This window comes from Onychomys torridus, chromosome 8, assembly GCF_903995425.1.
Source record: "Onychomys torridus chromosome 8, mOncTor1.1, whole genome shotgun sequence".
NCBI lineage: Eukaryota > Metazoa > Chordata > Mammalia > Rodentia > Cricetidae > Onychomys > Onychomys torridus.
In genome coordinates this window covers 8,921,201-8,948,087 of record NC_050450.1, presented here as the reverse complement: position 1 = coordinate 8,948,087, position 26,887 = coordinate 8,921,201, and the positions used below count along the sequence as shown (strand labels likewise).

Below are 26,887 nucleotides of genomic sequence, written 5' to 3'. Positions count from 1 at the left end.
GCGAGTCTTAAGGAGCCCTGATTTACTGGAGTCTTTTATGACCAGATCTCAAAAGACTACCATGGAGACCAAATCTCATATGTAAAAGCAGAGAACCTTTATTTTCAAGCTTAGAGCTTGGACTCTCTATCTGACGCAGCAGTGAGAGCGGAGAGCCCAGAGCCCAGGCAGGTTTTATCATAGCAGAGTTTGGGGTGAGGGGATTTCCAAGGTTCAGGACCCTGATTGGCTGACATTTGTCTAGGGATATAGGGAGTGTTTGGAATGTCAGATATTTCCACTTAGATGCAGGCACCACTGGGTGGGGTCAGCTTATGGCTTTCCCTGGGTCCAGGTGTTGCTTTCCAGAAGCTGTGGCCTCTAAGCCTGTCATGGCAGCTGTGCGGTCAAGCTGTCTCCCCCCCCACTAGGGTCCTATTATTTTGTAGTGTTTTATAGGCATCCATGAATGTTGTTGCTTTAGATTTATTTTTATATATTTGAGACTTTTTTTGCTGCTAAAAGTAGCTTTTAAAAATAGTTTCCAATAATTTTTTTTATCGGTACCCAGATATGCAGTTACTTTTTGTTTATTAATCATGTTTCTAACACCTTACTAAAATTGTTGGTTAGTTCTAGTATTTTTTAGAGTTTTTGGATTTATTCCTCTTTCCTTTTTTCTGTTTTAAATTTTTAAAAATTTTATTTTGTTTATGTGTATATACATGTGTTTGTGTGCATGTGCACATGCCTTTAGGTGTTTGTGAATGCAGGGGCACATATGCCAGAGCATGCACGTGGACGTCAGAGGATGCCCTTGCCCCTGTTTGAGAAGGCTCATTGTGTTACTTGTCTGCTGTGTGTGCCAGGCTGCCTGATCCATGGACTCTGGGTATTCTTCTGTTTTCACATGCATCTCCTCACAGGAGCTCTGCACCTGGCTTTTTTTTCACATAGGTCCTGGGAATTTGAACTCAGATCCTCTCACTCTTGCATGGTAAGTGACTTATACTGAGCCATCTCCCTAGCCTGCTTGCCTTTATTTTCTTGAGGTAAGGCTTCTCTCTGTAGCCCAGGCTTAACTCAAAATCTTTCTTTTCTTGCCTCACAGATGCTAGGATTACTCATAGGTGCTTCCACTTCCAGCTCTCTTTTTGTGTTTGCAGCTAATGAACTTTTCTTTTTCCTGTCTTGCTTTGTTGCCCTTCCAGTGTGCTGCTAAACAGTAGCAGAAATGCCAGATATAACACGAATTTCTAAATGGTCTTTTAATAAAAACCTGGAGCCAGAATATTGGGGTGAATGCTGAAAGATCAGTGAGACAAAGGAACAAGACACTTCTTATCTCTAGGACTCCTTAGCCTGAAAAGCTCTCCTCAGCCACAAGACTTTAGTTCCTGTCTCTTCATGCCTTATATACCTTTCTCTGCCCAGCATATCACTTCCTTTTCAGTGCTGAGATGAAAGGTGTGTGAATTCCCAAGCAAAGGCATGAGATCTCAAGTGTTGGGATTAAAGGTGTGTGCCACCACTGTCTGGCTCTGTTTCTGTCCTAGACTGAGTCAATCTCATGTGGTCCAGGGTGGCTTTGAACTCACAGAGATCCAGAAGGATCTCTGCCTCCCGAATGCTAGGATTAAAGGTGTGTGTTACCACTGCCTGACACACCTCCCTCCAAGACAGGATTTCTCTATGTAGTTTTGGTGCCTGTCCTGAATCTTGCTCTGTAGACCAGGCTGGCCTTGAACTCACAGAGATCTGCCTGTGTCTGCCTCCCAAGTGCTAGGATTAAAAGCATGTGCTACCACTGCCTGGCTTGACCTCTATGTTTAATCTAGTGGCTAGTTCTGTTCTCTGATCTTCAGGCAAATTTTATTAGGGTACACAATATATCACCGCAAATTGGTCTAGAACTGTTCAGCTTTTCTGTTGTATTACTTGGGATTTTAATGAGTTGTGTTCTATAAGGAAGATGCTTATTGCTTTTAACATTTCAGATCTCTTAGCTTGCAATTTTTTACAGTGCTCACTTACCATCTTTACGAAAGTTTTGGAGGTGTGGCATTTTTTCAATTAAAAATTGGCAACTCATTTGTTTCAAATGCAGAAGTGTATTGCTTACAGTTAGTTCTGTGACTGGAAATCTGAGGTCAGGTGGTGGTCAGGTAGAGAAGCATTACTCTAATTATTCTTGATCAGTAAAAATCCAGAAGTCAGATATTGGGGTAAAAGTCAGGAAAATCAGAAAATCAGAGAAGCCACCAGTCCTTCCTACCTGCTCCATTCCTTCCTCCAAACAGAGAGTCAGATACCTTTCCACCCCACCTTACTACTTCCTCTCCTCTCTGTCCTCAGTCTTCTAAACTTCTGTGATTAATTTTGCTCAACTAGTGGCTAACTCTGCCCTCTGACTCTAAGCAAGCTTTATTTGTCAGGACATGATCAAAATATCACACATTTACCCCTTTTTTTGTCCAAAGAAAGAAAGAAGAAAGGAAGATTTTAATTAACAGTAAAACCATATCCAATACATACAATAACTATATACAAATATATACAGGTAAGAATGACATTAAAAATGTTCATTAGCATTTGACAAATTCAGAGAAAATATTCCATTGTCTATCTTACTTGATGAGTTCAAAGTGTTATACCAAATTTACTTTCCATCCTAACTTGTTTATCAACCCAGAATGATCTTTTTGTAAGTCTCTCAACCTTAAACACTTTACATCTCTTTTCTGAGTTTCTTTTCTGAGTCTGGTAACAAGGAAAATTATAGCCATAATATCTAATCTTTAACTCCATCAGAGACCTGAGAAGGATATAATATTATCTGAGTAAATCAGAAGTGCAGAATAAACAACTTCCAAAACTGAGAAATGACAGAAACAGTTGGCTTCCTGGATAGTCACCTATGGTTCCTCTGTAATATTGGGGTATCCATCGTCAGCCTGCAGGCCTAGAATATCTTGACAGACTTTTGTATAAAGTAGGAATTTTGAATGACTGTCCTATCTTGTCTTGGCAAAGTTTGGCAGTTGCTTTCTTTTGTGTCCTGCTTGTCCAGTATGGACACCATACTGTCAGCAGTCAAGGCAAGGGCAGTTTCCTACCCAGTGGCTAACTTTTGCCACAAAGAAAGTAAATTCTATATGGAGTTTCTTCAATGCCCATCATCTTCTCTGATGTAGATCAGTACTTCCAGGAGTAGACATGTCTCATTGACATAAAAAACATGTTATTAAAACATCATAAATGCAATATTCTGTAGATCTCTGAAGTGTTTGAAGACCTCCTATCTATCTAAAATATATGTTTGATCTTGAAAACATACCTAACATGAGCAGATATATTTTAGATAGACAGGTCATCTTCAAACCCTTCAGAGATCTATAGAATATGACATTTAAAATGTTTTAATAACTTAGAAAATTTTTCTTCTTTGTTATGTCTATGAGACATGTCGGCTCCTGGCAGTACCAATCTACTTCAGAGGAAATATGGGCATTGAAGAAACTGCATATGGAGTTAACTTTTATTGTGGCAAAAGTTAGCCACCAAACAACAAAGTATCCTCAAATCGACTGCTGACAAAATGGACAGACAGGACACAAAACAAAGGACTACCGATTCTTGCCAAAACAGTTTGGTTGTAATAAGTGACTAACTACTAACCTACATTTCTTTATTATTGTAAATAGTTTGTAACAATAACTTTCAGTGACTAGAAATTTATATTACATTGTTAAATGAGCTGTATAGGTACAAATGCTTTAAACAAGAGTAGAAACATATGTACAATAGGTTCTAACAAAAATAACCTTAAATTTGTATCAATGTACAAAAATCCATACCAATGTAAAATATTTGAGACTAGTAGTTGCTTTTTTGGTATAGAGTAGATTCAATAATTACCCTTTTAGCCTATTTCTGTATCCTCTATTTCTATATTTAGAGTTTTTGGAAAATCTAATAGTACCATGAGAATAGCATATAATTCTGACTTTTGAACAGAATCATAGGGGCTTTGAGTCACTTTACATAAATTTCCTGACTTATAAATTGCCTTTCCTGATTGTTTACAACAGTATAGAATGTAGGGGCTCCAGAAAACGGTGTTCCCCATACAATGTGAGGAAGGATCCAGTTAGTTTTCTTTATAAACCAAAGTCTTGCTTTGGGGATATTTGTTGTTAATCCCTCCCAAATAATTACTGTAAGCACTTTGCCAGTGTTCATTTTCTGTCCATAATGAGGAAATGTCAGCATTAATATAAAAGTTCCACAATTTCTGCTGGGTCTATTCCTACTAATTGACAAAGTCTTAATTTTCCTTTCAAAATCAACTCAGAAACCTATTCTACATAGGTCTTTAATTTTTAACTCTGTGTGGTAAAAATATCTATTCTAAGGTATTATCTTCTCTCTGCACTAGAATTCCAGTAGGAGAATGTGTAGAAGGCAAAATAAGCAGAAAGCAATCAAGCTCTGGATCCAAATGATCCAAGTGGTGCATCCTGTAATTTCTTTCCTACCAGAGTGAAATCTGTCAGCCTCAGCTGATAATATTCTTGGACTATTTAAGTCCTTATCCCCTTGTAAGGCTTGAAATATATTACTTTGTTCTTGAGCTGCTAATCCAATTGTGGGCTGTAATCTCCCAGCAATTTTTGAAAATCATTAAGATTTCATAATTGATCTCTCCTGACTTGTACTTTCTGTGGTTGAATTTTTTGTAAGCCTATCTTATGTCCTAGGTCATTAATAGTATCTCCTTTTTGTATTTTTTCAGGAGCAATTTGTAATCCCCAAGAAGGCAAAATTTTCTTTACTTCTTCAAACGTTTTCTCTAAGGTATTTGAATCTGAATCAGCTAGTAAGATATCATTCATATAATGGTAAATTATAGATGGAGGAAACTGATTATGATTTGTTTCCAATGGCTGTTGTACAAAATATTGACATAAGGTGGGACTGTTTAACATTTCTTGTGGAAGAATTTTCCACAGATATCTTTTTTACAGGCCAGGAATTATTATAAGTAGGCACTGGAAGGCAAATTTTCCTCTATCCTGTTCTTGCAAAAATATAGTAGAAAAGCGGTCTTTTAAATCAATCACCATAACAGACCATCCTTTAGGTAATAGAGTAGGCAAGAGAATTCCAGGCTGTAAAGAGCCGATTGGCTGAATTACCTTATCAGTAGCTCTTAGATCTGTTACCATTCTCCATTTCCCAGATTTCTTTTTAATAAAAATACAGAAGAATTCCAAGGACTGGTCTATTTAATATGTTGAGTGTTTAGCTATTGTACCAACTGTTGCAAGGCTTGTAATTTTTCTGATGTCAAAGGTCATTGTTCCATTCAGACAGGTTTGTTAGTTAACCATTTTAAAGGTAGGGCTCTTGGTACCTTGAAAGGTGAACAGCTGTTGTGTCCTGTTTATGACAACCTGAATGGTCTGTGACTATTCTTTATAATAAATACCCTTTAATATTTTTCCCAGAAACGTATGTTAGTTTATGGTTCTTTTCTGAAATTGGAGGAATGTTAATTTGGATATTCCATTGCTGTGACAAATCACATCCCCTTAAATTTATTGCTGTGTAAGCTACAAATGGCTTTAATTTTCCTCTGTGTATGGCTTTAATTTTCCTTTTTGTTCTTCCCGGCCCTATACATTCTATCCATCTTAAGCTTTGTTTTTCTTCAGATAAAGTTCCAATCCTTAAAAGCTGAAGATTTACCTCCTGAAGGGGACAATTTAGATGACAAAATTCTGGTGCAATTATTTTTACATCTATACCTGTATCTACAAGACCCTCAATTTTAATGTCATTTATCTGTATTGTTGACTTTGGCCTTTGATTGTTTGTAGAAGTTAGCCAAAATTTTTGTTTTATGGTATCTTCTGAAATTTTGTTTTATCTTCTAAAGCTGTTCTGTCATCCAGAGCAGAATGGTTTTTTACAATAGGCACTAGGTCCTTTCCTTTAATTGCTCTGTGGAGGAGTTTCTCCCTCCCTTGGTGACAGGGAATAATTGAACCCAAGGCATTTCCAAATGGTGAAGGTTACCCTGTTTGTCTGTTGTTCATCTGCATTCATTGGTTCAATGTCAGTATTTGCTGCACCTTCTATTTACTCTGTTTGGGTTATCTCTAGAAAAAAAAAACATTGTTTCTAGAAACACTGTGTCTACAATCCCTTTTTAAATGGCCTTGTTGACCACAATTAAAACATTTGACATTTTGATTTCTTTTCAAGCTTCTGGAAATCACCTCCTATCCAAGTATCATCATGGTTATGAGATTCAATACTGACTATATATTGGTCCATTGTTCTATGGGTGCTAGTCTTATCTTTAAAGGCTCAATTACCCTTTTTCATTGTGAATTAGCATTTTCAAAAGCCAAAATTCAATTAATATTCGTCTAACTTCTGGATCAGATGTTATTCCATTTATAGCTGAAGTCAGTCTTTGCAAACATTCAGTGAATGCTTCTTTTGAGCCTTGTATAGTTTTAGTAAATGGCTTTGTCCTCTTTCCTGATTCTTGAATCTTGCCTCAAGCATTCAATGCTGCTGTGTGGCATGGGGACAAGATACGAACATCAAATGTACCTGCCTTTCCTCATTAGCATAACAGCTCTCACTAAGGATTTGATCTTGGGAAATCTGATAACCTCTAACCCTACCTTGCTCTTCAATTGTCCTAGCTTCCTCTCTCTACCAGGTTCTCCACTATAACTGAGGACCAGATTCCAATCTTGTGGAATAATTCTGTTTCAAGTGGACCATGAATTTAATTAACATCTGCTTCACAAAAGGTGAATGCATACCATATGAAACTATTGCTTCCTTAAGTCTCTTCAAATTTAACATTTCTAGAGGATCTCAGTTAGCTTCTGAATAGCCTTGGGGGTGCCTACCATCTGGTGGTTGTTCTTGAATGGTAATTGGATAAATTAAGGTTGGTTTTCTAATAACCTTGGGCTACTCCCCTTTAGTTTTATAATGCAATGGTGTGGTAATTTCTCCTCTAAACTTCTCTGTCTGGTGTGAATATTTTCCTTAGTTTCATTAGTCTGTCTTTCTAAGGATTGTATCTTAGTAGTCAATTTTTTTGGGGGGACTGACACATATCAAACAATTTTTTGGGGGATAACATAAGAATTATCAAATGATAATTGACATGTCACTCCCAGCTAAGTTTATTATCCCTTCATCTAATCCCATTTTCAAACCATCTATTGCAGAACTATTCAGAGACCTAACTCCGTGCATTGTAATGTTTCCCATTTTTAATGTGGGGGAAAAAAACTCTTCAAACCTCCCCTTTTAAAATCTTATTCTTCCCTTTAAGAATTCCCTGGTGTCTGCCAGGTGGCAGTGGTGCACACCTTTAATCCTAGCACTTGAGAGGCAGAGCCAGGAGGATTTCTGTGAGTTCAGTGTCAGCCTGGACTACAGAGTGAGATGCAGGACAGGCACCAAAACTACACAGAGAAACTCTGTTTTGAAAAACCAAAAAAAAAAAAAAAAAAAAAAAGAATTCCCTGGTGTCTCACTAGATTTGCTGATGATGACAGTGAAGTGTGAGGCTGGCTGAAGCTGTGTAGCACACCTGGGCAGAGAACACAGGTGGTGTGCTTCCCAGCTTGAGCGTAGTTGTGACTGGGAGTATGGTGTGGCAGTTGCAACAACAATAGAAGACAGCTAACCTAGTGTGGCAGGTTGAGGAGATGGTCCAGGGGAAGCCTACAACCCATGAAGAGAAGGAGCCAAGGAGGCAGCCATCTGAAAGGTGGGCACAGGGGAACGTGTGGTAGGCCAGAGGGAGAACACCCAGCTGCATGAAGGCAGAGCTGGCCATTAGTGGGATGCTATCTCTGAAGGCATTTGGACCCTGGACACGTGTGGAGCTTGGGGCCTGTGGAGACTGGTAGAGTGGTTGTAATAGGAAAGTCCCAGACTTCCACAGAGTACTTGGGGAAGAAAAGAAAATGTCAACCAGCTGCGTGGCAACTCTGGCAGGTGCAGCTCTTGTATGCAGCTCTAATGGGTGCCAGTGGCTGTAAAGCCACAGGCAAGTGGCTCTCTCATGAATTTGTGCCCCAGTAGTTGGATTCCAGATGAAGTGTTACTGTAATTATTCTTTATCAATAAAAATTCAGGAGTCAGATATTGGGATAAAAGCCTGAAAGATCAGAGAAGCCACCAGTCCTTCCGACCATCTCCATTCCTTCCTCTGGAGGGCCAGATCCCTTTCTGCCTCACCTTGTTACTTCCTCTTCTATCTGTCCTCAGTTTCCCAAAATTCCTGTGGCTAATTTGGTCAGCTAGTGGCTAACTTTGCCCTCTGACTCCAAACAAGCTTTATTTGTCAAAACATGATCAAAATATCATATAATAGTCAGTCTCTGGAGAGGGCTCTTCAGCTGCCTGATACTGGTTTGCTGTGTGTCCTCTGGTGGAGAAATGGGATCATGATTTAAACAATTTTTACCTATTTACTTAGGATGGTTCATGTCTAAAGGTTAGAAAGCAACTTGTGGGAGTCAGTTATTTTTTCCCACTGTTGTAGGTATTGAGAATCCAACTCAGCTTCTCTGACTTGGTAGCAAGCATCTTTATCTACCAACCTATCTTGTCAGCTTGGAGATATTTTGTCTGAACATTCCTAACTTAGAACACACTAGTAAGAACAACATGGTTATAAGCAGTGGCTGAGTTTTGGATATGGGTTGGGAGTGTTCCCAAGGGCTCACATATTTCGAGCTTGGCCCTCAATGTAGTCATGTTGGGAGGTAAGGTAAGGTCATGGATCGCACAGTCCTTGGAAAGGATTGAGAAATTCTCTGGGGACCCCCCACGTGAATTCTCTGAAGAGGGTAGTTGTAAACGGCAAACCTGGCTCCACCTGGGGCCTTGGGTCCTGACTTGAATTATGATCTTGCTCTTTCTTCTGTGTGTGCTGATCCCAAAGTTCAAAGTCCTTCCACAGTTCTTGGAAAACATGGTCAGGTTTGTCACAACGGTATCCTACCAGTCTGGTGCTAATTTCTAAATGTCTAACATGAGGGACCCAGAGAGGCTTTGGGTGGAGTCCTTGAGGGTGTCTTTAGGACTGCTGGCTTAGAACTCTGGGAAAGTGTGCTGGCCAGTTTATTATCAACTTGGCATTAGAGTCATCTGGGAAGAGGGAACCTCAATTGAGAAACTGCCCCCATCAAATTGGCTTGTAGACAAGTCTATGTACATATTCTTTATTAATGAGTGATATGAGAAGAGGCCCAGCCCACTATGGGAGGTGCCATCCCTGGATGGGTCCTGGATAGTACAAGAAAACAGGTTGAGCAATATTTGGAGAGCAAAGCAGTAAGCATCATTCCTCCATGATCTTTGCCTGAGTTCTTGCCCTGACTTCCCTCAATGGACCATGAGCCAAATAAACCCTTTCTTCCCTGAGTTGCTTTTGGTCATGGTGTTTCATGACAGCATTAGAAACTAAGCCAGCTAGAGGTGGCCGTGCTGGGATTTCTGCTCAGGTCTCTGGAACTGTGACTCTGAGGTTCTGGTGTTGATTATCTGGGATGACTTGTTGCACCAGAAAGAGGACCTCCTGGTGATCATGACTTCACTCCAAATTCAGGAGCAAGTTAAGCAGCACATATGGAGCAACCTATGGTCACTTAAGGTAGAGTTCAGCTTTGTAAATAAAGTTTTATTGGAACCCAGCTACATTCATTTGTCACCATTCTGTTTGTGGCAGTTACTACAGAAACCCTGTGGCCCATAAAATGTAAAATGTTTACTCTTTGTCCCCGTGCAAACAAGGACAGCCCACGCACCCCTGTCTTCTAGAAGAAGGGACGGGAGATCTCACTTTATCTTACAGTGTCACCTTCAGTGGTTCATTGTCCTATTCCATTTGAGATGTAAGATGAAGACACCACACCACTTCTTCCTGTGTCCTTGACTCCGAGTATCTGGAAATACAGAGGTTCTCCAGGAGAAGTATGCTCATTAAATGGCACCATATTGCTTGGTCTCTTAGGAACTTTGTACCAGGATCACTCTAGAAGTGTAGTGTTATTCAAATGCTAAATAGTCTTATTAATAAAACAACCAGAGCCTGATATTGGGGTGAAAGCTGAAAGATCAAAGAAGCAGAGCAAGCCATAGCCACCAACTCTGACCTCACCAACTCCTCAGCCTGAAAGAGCTCCAGCCGAAAGGGCTTCTAGCTGAAAGGGACCTTTCTGCTGAAAAGCCTTAGTTCCTGTCTCCTCACGCCTTATATACCTTTCTCCGCCCACCATATTACTTCCTTTTTAGTGCTGGCATTAAAGGCATGTGAATCCCAAGTGTGTCACTACTGCCTGGCTCTGTTTCTGTCCTAGACTGAGTCAGTCTCATGTTGTCCAGGGTGGCTTTGAACTTACAGAGATCCAGATGGATCTCTGCCTCCCAAGTGCTAGGATTAAAAGTGTGTGCCACCACTGCCTGGCATCCATGTTTAATTTAGTGGCTTGTTCTGTTCTCTGATCTTCAGGCATATTTTATTAGGGTACACAGTATATCACCACAGTGTAATAGTTCCTTTCTCATTTCTTCCAGAATTCCTGGAAGAAGGAACTTAAAAGAGGCATGTAATTATTTTGGCTCATGCTTTTTTTGTTTTTTGTTTTTTGTTTTTTGAGACAGGGTTTCTCTGTGTAGCTTTGCGCCTTTCCTGGAACTCGCTTTGGAGACCAAGCTGGCCTTGAACTCACAGAGATCCGCCTGGCTCTGCCTCCCGAGTGCTGGGATTAAAGACATGAGCCACCACTGCCTGGCTTGGCTCATGCTTTTAGAGGGTCCCAGTCTATCACAGTGGCAAGAACTTCTCACATCATTGCAGCCCCTGGGTCCATCTGCTGGGTCTCATGTCTGTCAGGTTCCACAGTCTCTCAGAACAGTGCCATAGCTGGCGACCAAGTGTTCAGACACATGAGTATCTGTAAGTCCTAATTGGAAGTGGTAGATTTTTGGACAAAATAAAAATTAATTAAAACTGTCCCAGAAATTTATGAAAACTTGGCTTGTAGTCAGTGGGCTGCAAGCCCTACCAGCTCGCAGGAGCGCAGTGTGGAAGAAAGGTCTTTCCTGCCACACTGGAGGCATGGGAAGAAGCTCAGCCATGGTGTTTGGGATGCTCTGCCCTTGGTGTTTGATGTTCCTTCATTACTGATGTTGCCTTGTGTAGAAGCAGGCCATGGCAGGATGATATGAATAGTTAGAACATGCTGGAGACACAGGTGGTGTCACTAAGCCACCTGGTAAAGTGTGATTCTCCTTGTCTGCTTGGTGGCCGTGGACATCAAGGACCTTCTTGAAGCACTCACTACCTTGTCCTGTACCCTGCAATGCCACAGGGACGAAAGACGCTCTCTACTTCCCTACTGTTTGCTCTTGGTTCATCATTTCCACACCTACACACCCTGATGTTATTAATCTTTCGATTTATCATTGCACCATATTTCTACACATGCTGTTTCGATTAAGTTATGTTTTTCTTTCTTCGAGACAGGGTCTTGCTGGGTAGCCTCTGTAATCCTTACACTTTCTATGTACCCCAGACAGTCCTATTGAAGTCCCCAGCCAGAGTTCTATTGTCACCCATATTTACTCCTGGGTTCCTTATCAGATAACTCTCTTCTTCATCCTAGTCTTGTAGGTGCTCCCAGAACTACGCCCAGAGTAACTCCTTACACAGCACTGTACTTTGCCTCTCGTCTTGGTTAGCTCCAGTGAGCTCTACCTGTACATGGCTTCAAGGGCCTTCTTAAAAGTTCTCTTGTCCCAGTTCCCCAGATGTAGAGGTCTGTGGTAGTGCTAGCTCGGATTGTGTGCTCCTTGCCTTGGCTCTGAAGGTTCTGGCTCCCACCAGCTTACTTGCTCTCCCCACCTGCCCCTGGCTGAACTGCAGCTCACAGATGGAACACTATTGTTGCATTTACACTCTGCAAAAACAGGCCAGACCCCGCACCCCTCCTGCTGCGGCTCCTGCCTTGGGACCTCTGCGGCCTTCCTACAGTTCAGCAGTGGAAGGGAGTGCTGGGTACTGTGAGGAATGGATTTTTGCTACCACACACTGTCTTTTGAGGGCTTACTAATAAAGGTGGTTAAATCCCTCACTTTTAAAACTGTGTTTTTTGTGTGTGCTGGCACTGAACCTAGACATTGTATCCTAAGAGTACACCCTAACCACTGATTTATTTATACCTCCACATCTCATATTTTAAGTAGTATTTCTGCCTTCTACTGTCCTGAAATTCTTCAAGTTTGGAAATCCCCCCCCCATTTATTCTTTAAAATAAAAAAAAATTGAATTAAAATACAGTTGCATCAATATTTTCTGAGACAAGCTGGTAGGGTCAGAACCTTTAAAACCATTGCAAGGAGTGCATCATTTACCCCCTTCTCTTTCTTCCAGCCCTCCCCACCCCCACCCCATGCCCTTCTTTCTTCTTCCTCTTAAATTCATGGCCTCTTTTTCTTTAATTATTATTATTGTTTTACACACACACACACACACACACACACACACAAATGTAATCTGTTTAGTGTTGTTTGTATGTATATGATTTCAGGGCTGACCATTTGGTATATAACCAAATAGGGGGCTTATCCCTAAGTGGAAGATTACTTCTTTCTCTCAGCAGTAGTTAGTTACCTGTCGTTGTTTGTCTAGGGGCAGGGCTCCTCAGGTTTTCCCCATTTCTTGATAGTGTGTCTATTAGTGGTGTTGTTGGGTCTTGTTTAGGCAGCCATTTTGTTTCAGTGAAAAAGCTTTTTTCCTATTATCTTCTTCACACCCCCCAATTCTTTCCCAAACTCCTGGTGGTTAATATAGATTATCAGTTTAACAGGATCTAGAGTCAACTGGGAGATCAACCTCGGGACCTGCCTGTGAGGAGTTTCCTTGCTTATGTCAGATGAAATAGGAAGACCTACCCTAACTGTGGGCAGCACTACCCTAAGAGCTTGGTTTTGGGGAGAATGAAAAGGAGGCAGCTGAGTGCAGCATCCTTGCTATCTTTTCTGAGGGTTGCAGGGTGGCCTTGAACCATGAGCCAGATTAAACCTTTCTGTCCTTGGGTTGCTTTGGTCAGGGCATTTCACCAATAGGAAAAGTAATTAGAGCACTCTTAAGCACAAGCTTCTGTGCCCCTGTCCTTGTGAAAATCTGAGGTCTGGCAAGGAGTGTGAGCGGTAAAGAGCTTGCTGGATAAGCAAGAAGACCTGAGTTCAGGTTCTTACCACCCATGTACCAGTGGGCATGTGTAGGATCCACCAATGTAGGTGGTGGGACAGGCAGGCCCTGTAGTCTGGCTAGCTAGCCAGTCCAGTGAAAATGGTGAACTCTGGGCTTGGGGATGGACCTGTCTTGGAGAATAAGGTGGAAGGCCTGTGAGTCGGCTCAGTGTGTACAGGCCTCGGCCGTGGGAGCTTCCTAACCTGACACCAGTCTCACATAAAGGTAGAAAGAGAGAAGTGACTCCTGTAGGTTGTCCTCATACATGACCCCACATCATCTACTTTGTACATACAATGTAAAGTGAAGAGCAAGAGAGGAAGATTCCTGATGTTGATACTGGCTTCAACTGGTACACACAGGGTGAATGCACTCTCACACATGTGCACACACACCATACACAATTATGGTAAAATAAGCATAAATTATATTATCCTAACGACCCATCGACAGTCTGCAGCTTAGGGCTGGAGAGACAGCTCAGTGGTGTAGAGTGTTTTTTGCTCTGGCAGAGGACCTGGATTTCATTTTCGGTACCCACATGGTACCTCACAACCATCTGTAGCTCCTGCTCTAGGGGATCAGACTCCTCTTCTGGCCTCCATGAACACTAGTCACACACATAGTACAAAGACACACATGCAGACAAAACACTAACACACCTGCCATACATATAAAAAAGAGAGACTCTACAGCTCAGTGATATTAAATACTTTTCCACCATGGCAAAATTCCAAAAACTGAAATGATGGACTCATTAAAATGCTGATACTAAGTCCCAGCCCCCAACCCCCAGGCTCCAGCAGCCACCATTCTACTTCTGTCTTTATGAACTTTACTAATAGAGGTACTTCATGTGTGTCTGGCTTCGTTTACCATAATGCCTTCTCCCTACCCCACAGTGTCACCCCTGGTTAAGGCTGAGTACTATTCTAGCAGATAGAGAAACCATGTTTTCTTTTCCTGGTCAACATTTGGGTTGCTTGTTGGGTGTTGTAAGTAATGTTGCTATAAGCATGGGTAAATAAGTATTTGTGCTTTTTTGCTTTTAGTTCTTTTGATATTTGCCCAGAAGTGGAATGGCTGGGTCTTCTGGTAATCTTATGTTTAATATGAAATTTTGTTTTATTTGTATGCTGTGTACATGCACCATTGTACAATTGGAGGTCAAAGGACAACTTGTGGGCAATGTTTTTCTCCTGTCACCAAGTAGGTCCTGGGGACCAAGCTCCAGCTTTTGCCTGTGGAATAATTTCTCATCTGGCTGACCTTTTTTAAAATAAAACTTTACTTACTTAGAGAAAGAGAGAGAGTGTGTGAGTGAGTCTCTGTGTGTGCTTGGGGATGCAGCATTATGTGTGTGGAGGTCAGAGGACGATTTGGAGTCAGTTCTCCCCTTCCTCCTGGGGTCCAGTACTGGAACTCAGGTTGCTCGGTCAGCACCCTTGCCTGCTGAGCAGTCTCTGGCCTTGTGTTTAACACGCTGAGGAAACCCTAAATTGTTCTAGTGCTGCAGCACCTGGCATCCACTGAGCAGCGCAGAGAGGCTGCAGATGCTCCACACCCTCCAGATGCTCAGTCCAGAGTGTTTCTGTGGTGGGTCTTAGTCATTCCCATTCCTGTGCTTTCTAGAGCTGCCCTCTTACTTCTTCATGTTTCCATATCTCTTTCTTGCCTTAACAAAAGCTGGGTGGTAGTGCCACCTGTCTGTAATCTCAGCACTCAGGAGGCAAAGGCAGATGGACCTCTTGAGTTTGAGGCCAGCCTGGTTTAACAGAGTGGGTTCCAGGACAGTTAAAGATATGCAGAGAAACCTTGTCTTGAAAACACAAACAAACAAACAAACAAACAAAACAACAGCAACACCCCAAAGAAACTAATAGCAATTCAAATGGACATGTAGTGTTGTTGCTGTTTTCTCTTTAGAAATTTCCAGTTTCTTTCCTTGAGCTCCCTACCCAGTTCACCCCAACTGTGCCTAAGCAGTCCCCTTGAAGCCTCCCAGTGGTGTGCCCTGTTCTCTTGCCTGTTACTTTTCCTGGGAGGGAAGGGGCAGAGTCCAGGCTCACTTATCCTGTAGCTTAGATTATGTACATCATAGAGGTGACCAAGTACTGTGTCAAAATCTTGACTGAGGTGAGGTGCTAGTTTTCCTGGGAAGCCACCCCTAGCCCTCTGCTGTCCCCACACCTGTCACGTGGACACTGGCTTCTTGGACCTCGGTTGGGATTTTTGAAAATGGTCCACTGCACTTCACTCAAAGCAGAATTTATATTTTTATTCACCGAGTCCCCTTGGGCAATGACTTCATTTCTATAGAACACTGATTTCTGAGGAAGCTGCATGTGCCAGGAGAGCCTGGCCTATCGTCTTGGTTGGAAGGGGAAGTCCGCTCTGTCACCGTCTCCCCTGTGTGGTGCTTTCAGTTCCGTCTTGGGGTTTTGCTGTTATTGTCATGAACTTGCAAATCTACTTCTGGTGAAGAGGCCTCGGAAGGATGTCTGCTACTGTTGTGGGAGAATACCAAACTGTCCAGGGTTACTGACAGAAGTGGTTCGTGCTAGTAAAGAATGGCTGGTCTTATGGGGAGAGCTATTGGCATGCTGTTCCTCAACCTATGGGCCTTAGACTGTGAAGATGTTCATGGGGTCTTGGGGAGGGGCCTTGACATCTTGGTGGTGCAGAGTCAGTGCCAGTGCAAGGGACATGAATGCATGAGTGGGTCTCAGTATGTTAAATTCTGGGTGCTGAGGCAGAAAGATTGTAAGTCTGAGGTTAGCTACATAAGAGAGTGCCAGGCCAGGTTATAAATATAGCAAGTCTCTGGGTTGTTGGGGAAGTAGATAGAGAGAGAGGGAGGGAGGAAGGAGGAACGGAGGGAGGGAGGGAGGGAGAGAAAGAGAGAGAGAGTTAGACAGTTCGATTTGCTGGTGTATTCCTGTCATTCTAGTACTCAGGAGGTAGAAGCATTAGTTAGTCTCAGCTATGTAGTGGATTTGAAGCCAGCCTGGAATATATACCAAGTTATACACTAGCCAGGGCTATGGAGTTAGACACATTCTCAAAACAAAACAAAAACAGCAGTCAAGAAAAAAAAAAGTAATTAAGCACTAATACATTAACACATGCCATAATGTTGAAGAATCTTCAAAAGCGTTGTACTAAGTCATAGACATACAAATACCATAGATGTCACTGATAGAGGTTCCTGGAATAGTCAGATGTACAGACTAGAAGTTCCAAAGGCTGGGGAGGGAGACCTGAGGGACGTTCTAGAAACAGTGCTGCTGGCTGCCCAAGACTGGAGCAGACAGCGCTACAGGACACACACTGAAGATGGCTGACATGCGTTGGTGAGACGACTCAGCTGGTAGACATGCCTGCTGTGCAAGCCTGAGGACCTGAGCGTGACCCCTGGGGTTCACGTGGTGGACGAAGAACACTGCTTTGTTCTCCCTCCCTCCCAGCGTTCTCAGGCCCTGCACAGAAATGTGAGCCCCTTGCTAGGTGACAAATATAGCAGGCTTTCTTGGACAGCCAGCCCCCCAAATCATGACACAGAGACTTATTAGTTATAAAAGCTTGGCCTTATCTTATGCTTGTCCCAATAGCTCTTATAATTTAATTTAACCAATTTAACCTGTTTCTCTTCATCTATCTTTTGCCTCATGGCTTTTTTTTTTTTTAAAGAAAGATGGTTTAGTCTTTTTTTTTTTTTTTAAAGATTTATTTATTATGTATACAGTAATCTGCTTTCATGTGTCCCTGCAGTCCAGAAGAGGGCACCAGATCTCATTACAGATGGTTGTGAGCCACCATGTGGTTGCTGGGAATTGAACTCAGGACCTTTGGAAGAGCAGTCGGTGCTCTTAACCACTGAGCCATCTCTCCAGCCTGCCTCATGGCTTTTTACCGTCCTTTCTTTCTGTATGTCCTACTTTTCTGCTTCCTCTGTGTCTGTCTGGTTGGCTACTGCCTGCCTGGCTGGTCCTTGGCTGCTCCTTGACCCCCAGCTGGCTGCCCCTGGTTGGCTGGTTCCCTGCCTATCCCTCCTCTGCCTAGCTATTGGCCATTCAGCTTTTTATTAGACCAATCAGGTGTCTTAGGCAGGCAAGGTAAGACAGCAGCACATCTTTACATAAACAAATGCAACACATCTTTACACCGTTAAACAATTATTCTGCAACACAAACAAATGCAACACATCTTTACATAGTTAAATGAATATTCTATTCCACAACAGTGCACCACCATGCCTCATTGAGAACTGATTCTTTTAAGTTGTCATTATAACACACACACACACACACACACACACACACACACACACACACACACACAGAGAGAGAGAGAGAGAGAGAGAGAGAGAGAGAGAGAGAGAGAAATGTAATAAAAATAAAAATGGTTAAAATGGCTAATTATGTGTATTTGTCATAGATTTATGAAAACAAAAACATATCAAGTTGATGTGCTAGACAGACAGATTTTTACTACATGTTGTTCATATTTACACCACAGCCCCTCTGCTCTAGACAGCCTTATGGCCAATTGGAAGATGGTGAGATGCTAAAGCTGTGGTCCCTTTTTGGGAGCCCTGCGGTGCTGACTATCTCCTGCTCTGACTGGAAGGGTCCTGGGCTGGAGCAGCAGTTTCCATCTAGTTCTTATGCTAGATGAGAGGGTGTGGCTTGCCCCTGCCTCAGTGTGGGTACACCTGAGTCTGCAGCTGTGGTGTGTCCTTCTTTGTCTAGTACCCCAGGAGTGACAGACTAGTTCCACTGCTTCTCTCCACTTCTGCTTCCTTCTGGTTTTCCAGGTTTGCTCTTCCTGCTTTTAGATAAGAGGAGTGACAGAAGTGACTTTGTCCTCAGTCTGTCTTCCCTTTCTGATGTGAGTGTGGAGCTCAAAGGTGTGATGACTCTCTGTGACCCTGAGTGAAGTCAGACCTCCTTCCCTTTCTGATGTGAGTGTGGAGCTCAAAGGTGTGATGACTCTCTGTGACCCTGAGTGAAGTCAGACCTCCTTCCCTTTCTGATGTGAGTGTGGAGCTCAAAGGTGTGATGACTCTCTGTGACCCTGAGTGAAGTCAGACCTCCGGTGATTCAGAGCCCTTGAGCCAGCTACCTACCTATCTTGTCTAATAAATGAGAGCCCTTTCTCCTTATAGTTGGATGATACATTGCTTCAGTTTGTACAGTGCTGACCCTGCTCAGTTGAAAGAGACCTGTTGCTCAGTGGCCTGTCTCCCCACACCTCCCAGGCTCTGGAGGAGAGCTCTTGCTCAGTGGCATGAAGTCTTGTGTAGATGCTCATCAGATGATCAGAGAACAGACCCTATCTCATCTCATTACATCTGGAGAGATGGTTTGCAGGTTAAGAGCATGTCCTTTTCTTGCAGAAGACCCAGCACCCATGTTTGGCAGCTCACAACTGCTTGTAACTTCAGTTCCGGGGGGATATGACATCTCTGACTTCTGTGGGCACCTGCATTCACATGCACATACCCCTGTGCACACTCATATATATGCATACATTTTAAAAAATATCAAAATTAATGTAAAGAATACCCCATGAAGAGCACAAATCTAAAACAGGAGAGAGATGAAGCTGTGTGACAGGTGGACTATAGCATGAACCTTAAAGAGTCTTATTAATAAAACAAACCTGGAGCGAAGTATTGGGTTGAACACTGGAAGATCAGAGGACAGAACAGGCCACAGCTAACCTCACCTGGCCAACTTCTCACCTGATCCTGTTTCCTCAGACTGGATGCCTCTTAGCTGAACTGTGCTGCTTAACCAGGCTAGTTTCTGGTTTTCTCACCTTATATACCTTTTTGCTTCTTGCCATCACTTCCTGGGATTAAAGGCTCTTGTTACCATGCCTGGCTGTTTCCAGTGTGGCCTTGAACTCAGAGATCCAGATGAATTTCTGCCTCTGGAATGCTAGGATTAAAGGCGTGTGTGTCACCATTCTCTGGCCTCTATCTAGTGCCTGTTCTGTTCTCTGACCCCAGATAAGTTCACTAAGGTGCACAATATTTTGGGGAACACAATATCACCATAGTGGACACCTGATGTGGTCTGATTATCTCTCAGCTTGTGGGACCTGACATTGCTGGGGGCGGAAGACAGGGTAAGAGCACCACAGGGAACCACATGGGACATGTTTGTCATAGGAAAGAGGGGTGACGCCAGAGCAAGGGGAGGGATGCTGTCAGGGCACCTTTCTCCTAGACTTTGCCTCAGTGTAATGACGGTATCCATAGCTGCTCACCGTTGAACACATTATACAGCAGGTGTGTTTGCTGTGCTTGACACTGAGTCAATTCATAGTCACATTTTATATGTTCTTATTTTGCATTGTGTATGTGTGTGTGTATGTGTGTGTATGTATATGTATACTTGTGTGTGTGCACATGTGTTTGTGCAGGCCAGAGATCATGTCAGGTGTCTTTCTTAGATGCTTTCTGCCTTTTTTTTTTTTTTTTTTTTTTTTTAAAAGGAGCTTTCACTGAGGCTGGAGCAGAGTGATTGGGTTAGAATGACTGACCAGCAGCCCCAGGGATCCTCCTGCCCTTGCTTTACCAGGGCTGGGATTACAGGCCCACCCCTGTACCTAGGTTCTGGCTGGCCTGAACTCTCTATATAGACCAGGTTAGTTTTGGCTCACAGTGATCCACCTGCTTCTGCCTTCTAAATGCTGGAATTAAAGACATGTGCCACTTTGCCCAGCCTCACCTGGCTTTTTACATGAGATCTGAACTCAAGTCTTCCTCTTGCTCATCAAGCACTTTACTCTCTGTGCCTATGAAAGATATGACTTCTTGGCATTGCCAGTGAAAGCCAAGGCCTGTTAGAAGCTGCCAAAAGCTGGTTGGATCTGTTGGGCAGCTGCAAACAGGGCCCCCAGACAGCTGACTTTGGGACTCCTTCCTGGTTCTCTTCTTGTGGCAGCTGGCTTCAGTGCTTGGAGAAGTGGAAGCCTGACATGCTTCTGGAACTTACCCCAAGTTTCAAAGCAGATTGGTATAGATTTCCAAATTAAATTATGGCCATTGCTTGCATTAAACGGCAGGTGAGCTGCACTTTAAATAGACCACATTAATTCTGAAGTGGAGCCCTGCTGGGCTAATCCTTATCATCAGTGGCATCACTGACAGGCTTGAAAAAGATCTTCACAGTAAGCAATTTGCAAACTCTAAGAAAAACTCGACAGTAAAGTGTTGCTGGCATTCAAGGTCAGAGGGAGGTCACTGCAGTTACTGAGAAGACAGGATGCCAGTGAGAGTCACGTGCTGGTCGAGGGCAATGTGCTCCCCAGAGTCCCCTGTTCTGGTGTCAGAATGTAACTTTCCTTGGACATGAACCAATGTCTTTTCACGGCAGATAGGGTACCGACAACAGGCCATGATGACTCCACATAAGTCTATTTTGGTGGCTGGTGAGTTTGTTGGTTACTTAGAGAGGCATGGCTGACTCAGGGCGGCATGGAGGTGTGTGGGGGCTTTCTGTCCAGCATGCTGGACTCCACCCAAGAGTCTCCTCTCCGCAGCAGACCTTTGCTGCCTTTATGACTTTGGATGGAGCCTCTGGGATCCTGAAACTTTCAGGAACTTCCTAGGCTTCATAGTCTCCAAGCCTCCCTCCCCCCGGAGAGGATGGCTCAGTTCCCAGGAATTAGCAGAGCAGAGAAGGGGCTGCAGTCTCTTCTGTGGGGCAGTACAGTCTGGTGAGTTTGCCATGTGAGGGCTGAGGGTGAACTGCACTTTTTCATTCATCCTGGGACATTTAGTCTGAAAAATGAAGCTAGTGATATGGTTCAGCTGTAAGGTGCCTGTCACCTCGCCTGATAACCTGAGGTCAGCCTCTAGGACCCAGGTAGTGGAAGAGAGAGCTGACTCCTGCAAGTTGTCCTCTGATCTTTGCACATGTGTTATGATGGACACACACATGAAATAAGTAACAAAGTTGAAAGACCTGGGAGGGTGGCTAGGTCCCCAAATACCTACACACTCATACATACACAGCTGCTGCTGACCCAGAAAGGGAGAGAGAGGCCTCTTCTTAGCTATGGCTGTTGGTCATCTTGTATTAGGCTGCCATTGTTGGGTGGTCGCTCAGGCTTTGTGCACAACACTCTATCTGCCCTTTTCTCCAGTCAGCCTATAATCCGAGGCCACCTATTCTGTACTCGTGGGTGAAGAATCTGAGATTTTGCATGGCTCTGTGGCCACATAACTGAACGATCTTGTCACCTGTTTGTCCTACATGCTGGACTAAATGCTCCCCAAAGATGAGGCTCACTAGAGTGACAGTTAGCCTGGATCAATTGAACTGGACTAATAGAGGGAGTTTCTTAATCTGGGTTTAGTTTTTGGAGCTGTGCATCTTTGCAATCTTCTGGAAGGAAACCTCAGTGTCTTTAATGCTCTCAGAGGGGTCTGCAAACCTGTTTGCTTTGCTCCATGTAGAGATCAAGCAGCTGTGAATATGCTCATTTTTTTGTAGATGTAATTCTGAACGGTTTTATTAAATAAGAACACAGAGCCAAATACAGAGTTAAAGGCCCAGAGGTCAGAGCAGCAGCCAAGAGCTGAGACCAGAGCCGCTTTCCCGCCCCTCGCTGTGCTGCCGCCCTTCCTTCCTCTCCCAAAGAGCGGATGAGCTCAGTGGCTTGTGTTTGGCACTGCACTCATGCCCACCTATGCTGTTTATTAACATTTGCATTAACTAGGTGAGGCTCGACCAAGCCTTCCTTTGAATGACATGGCCTTGGTTTGAGTGAGGTCAGTTATGAAATGGTTGGCAATGGCTGGTGCACAGTTAATACTCAAGAGCCCAGCTGTCATTGCAGTATTGACAGTAGCATGAATAAGTGTCGATGAGCCCATGTTGTAAAGAAAAGTGATCACCAGATGAGGTACACACTGGAATTTCAACTAAGTAATTTGTACATGTGGATAAGAAAGTAGACTTGAAGAGATGCCAGTAAGAACGACTGTCTGTGGCTCAACAAACCTCATTTAGCCTTCCAGTAACCTTAAATTTGTTCCTGTCCTCATATCAAGTGGTTCACCATTTGGGAAGCTCTCCTGAGGATCTAGAAACAAGGGTGATTATTCATGATCAAGGATGTTTTTTGTTGTGTGAGGGGAAGCAGCAAAGGAGTGTATTCTTTGTAATCAAGGTAGAGCTAAGTTATATCCCAGCAGGAAGCTGCCAGAAATCACAGTCAGCGCTCAGAAGACTAGGTGAATAAGTTAACAACACAAAATTGTTCTGAGGCCCTTTGAATCTGGAAAATGTTCATGAAGAAACTGAATCAAGATATGGAATTATGCCTTGTAAATATGTACAGTATTAATGTCAACCATCTCTTTAAAGGTTAGCCTATAAATATTGTTGTATAATTTCTTTGGTCGGAAACATTTGGACTAAGTCATGTCACCTGGGTCAGGATTTTCTTCAGTACCATTTAGCAAACCAGCTGTCTTTAGTCTATACAAGTAGCAAAGAATTTACAGAATGCAGCTTCACTGTTAAATTTCACTAAGGGCTCTCTCCGTATTACTCTTCTGGAACCCAGACCAGCCAGAATAGAGAGGAAAAGAACTAAGGTGATTCAGCTCTCTTAAATTAGTTGAATCTACTAAAGGTAATGTCCACCATCTCAGCCCTCTGCAGTCTGCAGTGCAGAGACTGCTGTTTGTGCTGATTTGTGGAGTAGCTGAATAAAATCGGACAGCTGAAGTCTCCAGCTCCTTGTGCCTCCTAAGTAAAACAAAACAAAACAAAAACCCAAATCAACAAACCAAAGAAAAACAAAGTAAGCTGTTATAAATTAACTTGCAGAAAAGTAGACCCTGCCCTGTGTAAAGAAATGGTGCTTTCCCACCAAGCACATGCCATCCAGATCTTTGTCAGTCACGTTGTATGAAGCAGAAAAGGAAGAATTGCTTTGCATGGTCTCACTTGAGATGATTTCATTCAAACTGGTGCAAGAATCATGACTTTCTATTTTACATTTGGAAACATCAAATAAATGTTTTTTTATGGAAACATAAAAAAGATACAGAATTATAATAATAACCGTATAATGTACTTTTTTGTTGTTGTTGAGATGGGATCTTGCTATGTTGCCCAGGCTAGCTTTGAACTCACTGGCTCAAGCTACACTTTTGCCTTAGCTTCCTGACGAGGCAGGACTGCAGATGTATGACACTGTGTCTGGCTTAAAGAGATTTATTCTCGTAGTCCTGGGGGCTGCAACGCCAAGGTCAGCCTCACTGGCCTAACATGTCAGAGATTGATAGTGGCAGGCTGGTCCTGCGGATACTGCAGGGTTGCAGCCAATCTCACTTCTCCCAGCTTCTGCTGTCTGCCGGTAATCTTTGGAAGCAGCCACATCATTCTAATCTTTGCTTCCCTAGTCACATGGCCTACTTTCCTGTGGCTCAGTTTCTCTGTCTTCTTATGAAGACATTTATTGGTATGTTGTGTCCACGGGAACTGACATAGTCAGCGTTGATAACACACCTTGGCTCCTTCAGGCTACATTCACAGGTTCCAGAGACTAGAGTGTAGTTATGTTGGGGACATAATTTAGCTGCCACAAATGTTGATTTTCGTATAGAAAAAGGTGCACGAAAAAAAAGACTGGCACAAAGGTTTTGAAAATGTTTAACTAGGAATGGTGATCTCTGGGTGGGAGGGTCTGAGGTCTGTCCAGTTTTGATTATTGCTTTGTTGTACCTCACTGTGCTAAGGAAGTAATGCCATTCACACCCCCATGAGGTTGCCTAGTGATCATTGCTCTGCAGATGAGAGCGTGCAGGCCCAGTGACACACGCTGCCCTCTCTCCACAGAGCCCGTGTTCTGGTTCTACGTGAAGGAGGTCCTCAACAAGCACGAGCTGCAGCGCTTTTCCTCCCTGCTTCACATCACTGCGGATGTGGGCCGAGGCCGGGCCTGGCTGCGCTGTGCCCTCAACGAGCACTCCCTCGAGCGCTACCTGCACATGCTCCTGGCTGACCGCGCCAGGCTCAGGTACCCAGAAGGACAGCCCCAGACACGGTGGGAGAGCCTGGAGACAGACCTTTCCCCAGTCCCCATCAGAGGAGAAGGGACGCCGGCACATGCTGTGGAGGGCCCGGTGTGGCCCCGCACAGCCAGCACTCAGCCAGCACTTGTCAGTGCTTGCTGGGTCACCGTGTAGCTATTGCCGCAGACGCCGACTGCCCTCACTCCATGGAGTTTTCATTTGGGATTCTTCAGTGTATTCACTCCCAAACTGACCAAAGATAGGGAAGCTTTGTTTGTTCTTTTGTTTATTTTGAGACAAGGTCTCACATGTAGTCTAGGTTGGCCTAGAACTCATGTGTAGCCCAGGCTGGCCTGTTTCTCTACTCCTTGGGACTAGGCCTGCTCAGAATGAGAGACATTCAGGAAGGAAGTGTTTTGTTTTTATTAAAAGCTTCATTTTAACATTTTTCCCCCTCCAGTATAATGTTTGCTCAGGTAGTGTAGGTCAGGCTGGGTTGTTGAGGCAACACTTGAGAAGCCACTTGCTCTGAGCTGGCCACTTCATGCTCTCTTCTGAAGCCCAGGCTGCCTGGCACAGGAGGAAAAGGGATTGCTGTTGAAGGAAGCACTGGATGGCTAGGCTCCTGACCCCAGAGATGCTTCCACTCCTGACTCATTGGCAGGGAGGGTCCCATAGCCATATCCACAGTTCAGCAGCCAAGGGAGATATGGTTAGCCCTCAACAATGGGAAGAGGTCACTAGACCGAGCCAAAGCTGGTGTAGCCAACCAGCTCCTTAGAAATATTGGAAACTGCTGCAGAAACCACTGGCCTAAAAACTAAATCACTCATAACATACATAGAGATAATCCTCACTTGGTGGGATTTCCCTTGTCACGGTGTCTTTTGCTCTAGCTTTAGCAGTTAGTTTTCTTGTAAGGATAGTAGACTAGACACAGTTTATGTCATCTGATGACCCCAGGGGCCTTGGTCAGTTCACTCTGGCACCTTGAGTAACTTCCGTGTTCGCAGGACCTAGATGTGACACTCAGATTTCATTAATGCAGTGAGCTGGCTTCTCATCAGCACTCTGACAGTCCCTTGATTGCAGCTTTGCCAGTTGTTTGCAGGCACAGGTCTCCCTTTCTGCATCTGTAGTCTTGTTCCTGCACCTACCCCTTCTCTCTGCTTTACTCTCCTAGACAAATGCTCCATCCATGCTGCCCCCACTGCCCTGCAATGTTTCTTCTGTTGGTAATTCTACCAGTGATTCTGTGGGTACTCTGGGATTGCTCTTAAAAACACTCTTGGGTCAGTGAGATGGCTTTCAGTGGGTAAAAAGCTCTTGCTGAGCACACTGGCATGGAATTCTGAGTCCAGCTCCCAGATTCCATGAGTCCTATGGTAGAAGGAGAGAGAACTGACCTCTACCTGTGTGCCTGGAATTCACATACATCCTGCATACACATATGCACACAAAAATAAAAATAAAACAGAAGAAAAAAGATAATTAACAATAACAATAATCCATGTAAGAAGAGTTAACACAGTGGAACATGTCCCAATGATAAGGAGGAAAGGCAGGCAGATCCCTGGGGAGTCACTGGCCAGCCAGCCTAGCCTACTTGATCTCTAGGACAATGAAAGACCCTGTCTCAAAAAAGGTGATGGATCCTGAGAAATTACACTGGAGGTTGTTCTCTGGCCTCCATATTCAAGCACATTCGTGGACACACACACATACACACACACACACACATTCACACATACTCCAGATTCATTTACATGTATGAAAGCTAGTTCATATTTTCACATGATCCCAATTTGTTGTGGAATTGGGTGCAGTCAAAAATGCTAGCTTGACTTGTGGTTTGTCATTGTTCTATTGTGCACTGCCCGCCCTGAGCCGTGCCCCCCCCCCCCCATGTTGTGTTCAGTCACACCAGCAGCTAGTTTTTCCCATCTCTGCTGAACTGCAGGCCACTCAGCACTGAATTAATGTTATTGAAACTGCACTTAGAATTCAGTTACCTGGCACTGAGGGCTCTGGTGGTTTATTGCTTAACAGAATCATATAAAGTGCTTGGAAATTGGACTTGGGAGACCTGCTTTTAAGCCCTGCTGTACCATTGATTGGCTTGATTGCCTTGCCTACCCCTGACCTTCCCCAGCTGCTACTGAAATTCACAGGAGTTTTTTTACCCTCTTTGTCCTTTCCATAGCCAACTTGGAGTTTGGGTTTGTAGCCCAGCAGTTTTTATTAGTGGATGTCCTGGTTGATGGAGCCCTATAGCTCTGTAATTGCTTCTGATCGTTTCTTCTTGTCTTAGCCAATTGGGTGAGCTCTGTTGGTGAGCTTGGACTTCCTGTCACTAGAGTACCTTGTTGAGTGGAATCCATCCCTCTGTTCTCTTAAACTTTCCTTCTTTATAAATATATTTGCATATGTCTGTTTTGGTCCTCTAAAGCTCAGGGTCTCAGGGGACCAAGAAGGAAGTTGTAGGATCTGTGCATTCAGACCTTTGTTTCTAGTGAAAAGCTTCAAAGTGGAGAGGGACAAAATTCCCTCTGGGTGAC

The 26,887-nt window shown here is 43.6% G+C and overlaps 1 protein-coding gene across 1 annotated transcript in view; it reads left to right on the top strand.

Moving 5' to 3' along the window:
• Snx29 (sorting nexin 29) overlaps positions 1 to 26,887 on the top strand; it is a 470,841-nt gene that overhangs the window by 50,297 nt on the left and 393,657 nt on the right. Inside the window, exon 5 of the mRNA XM_036196324.1 lies at positions 24,154 to 24,334. Within this exon, the coding sequence (XP_036052217.1) occupies positions 24,154 to 24,334 (181 nt within the window). The remainder of the gene's footprint in view (positions 1 to 24,153; positions 24,335 to 26,887) is intronic.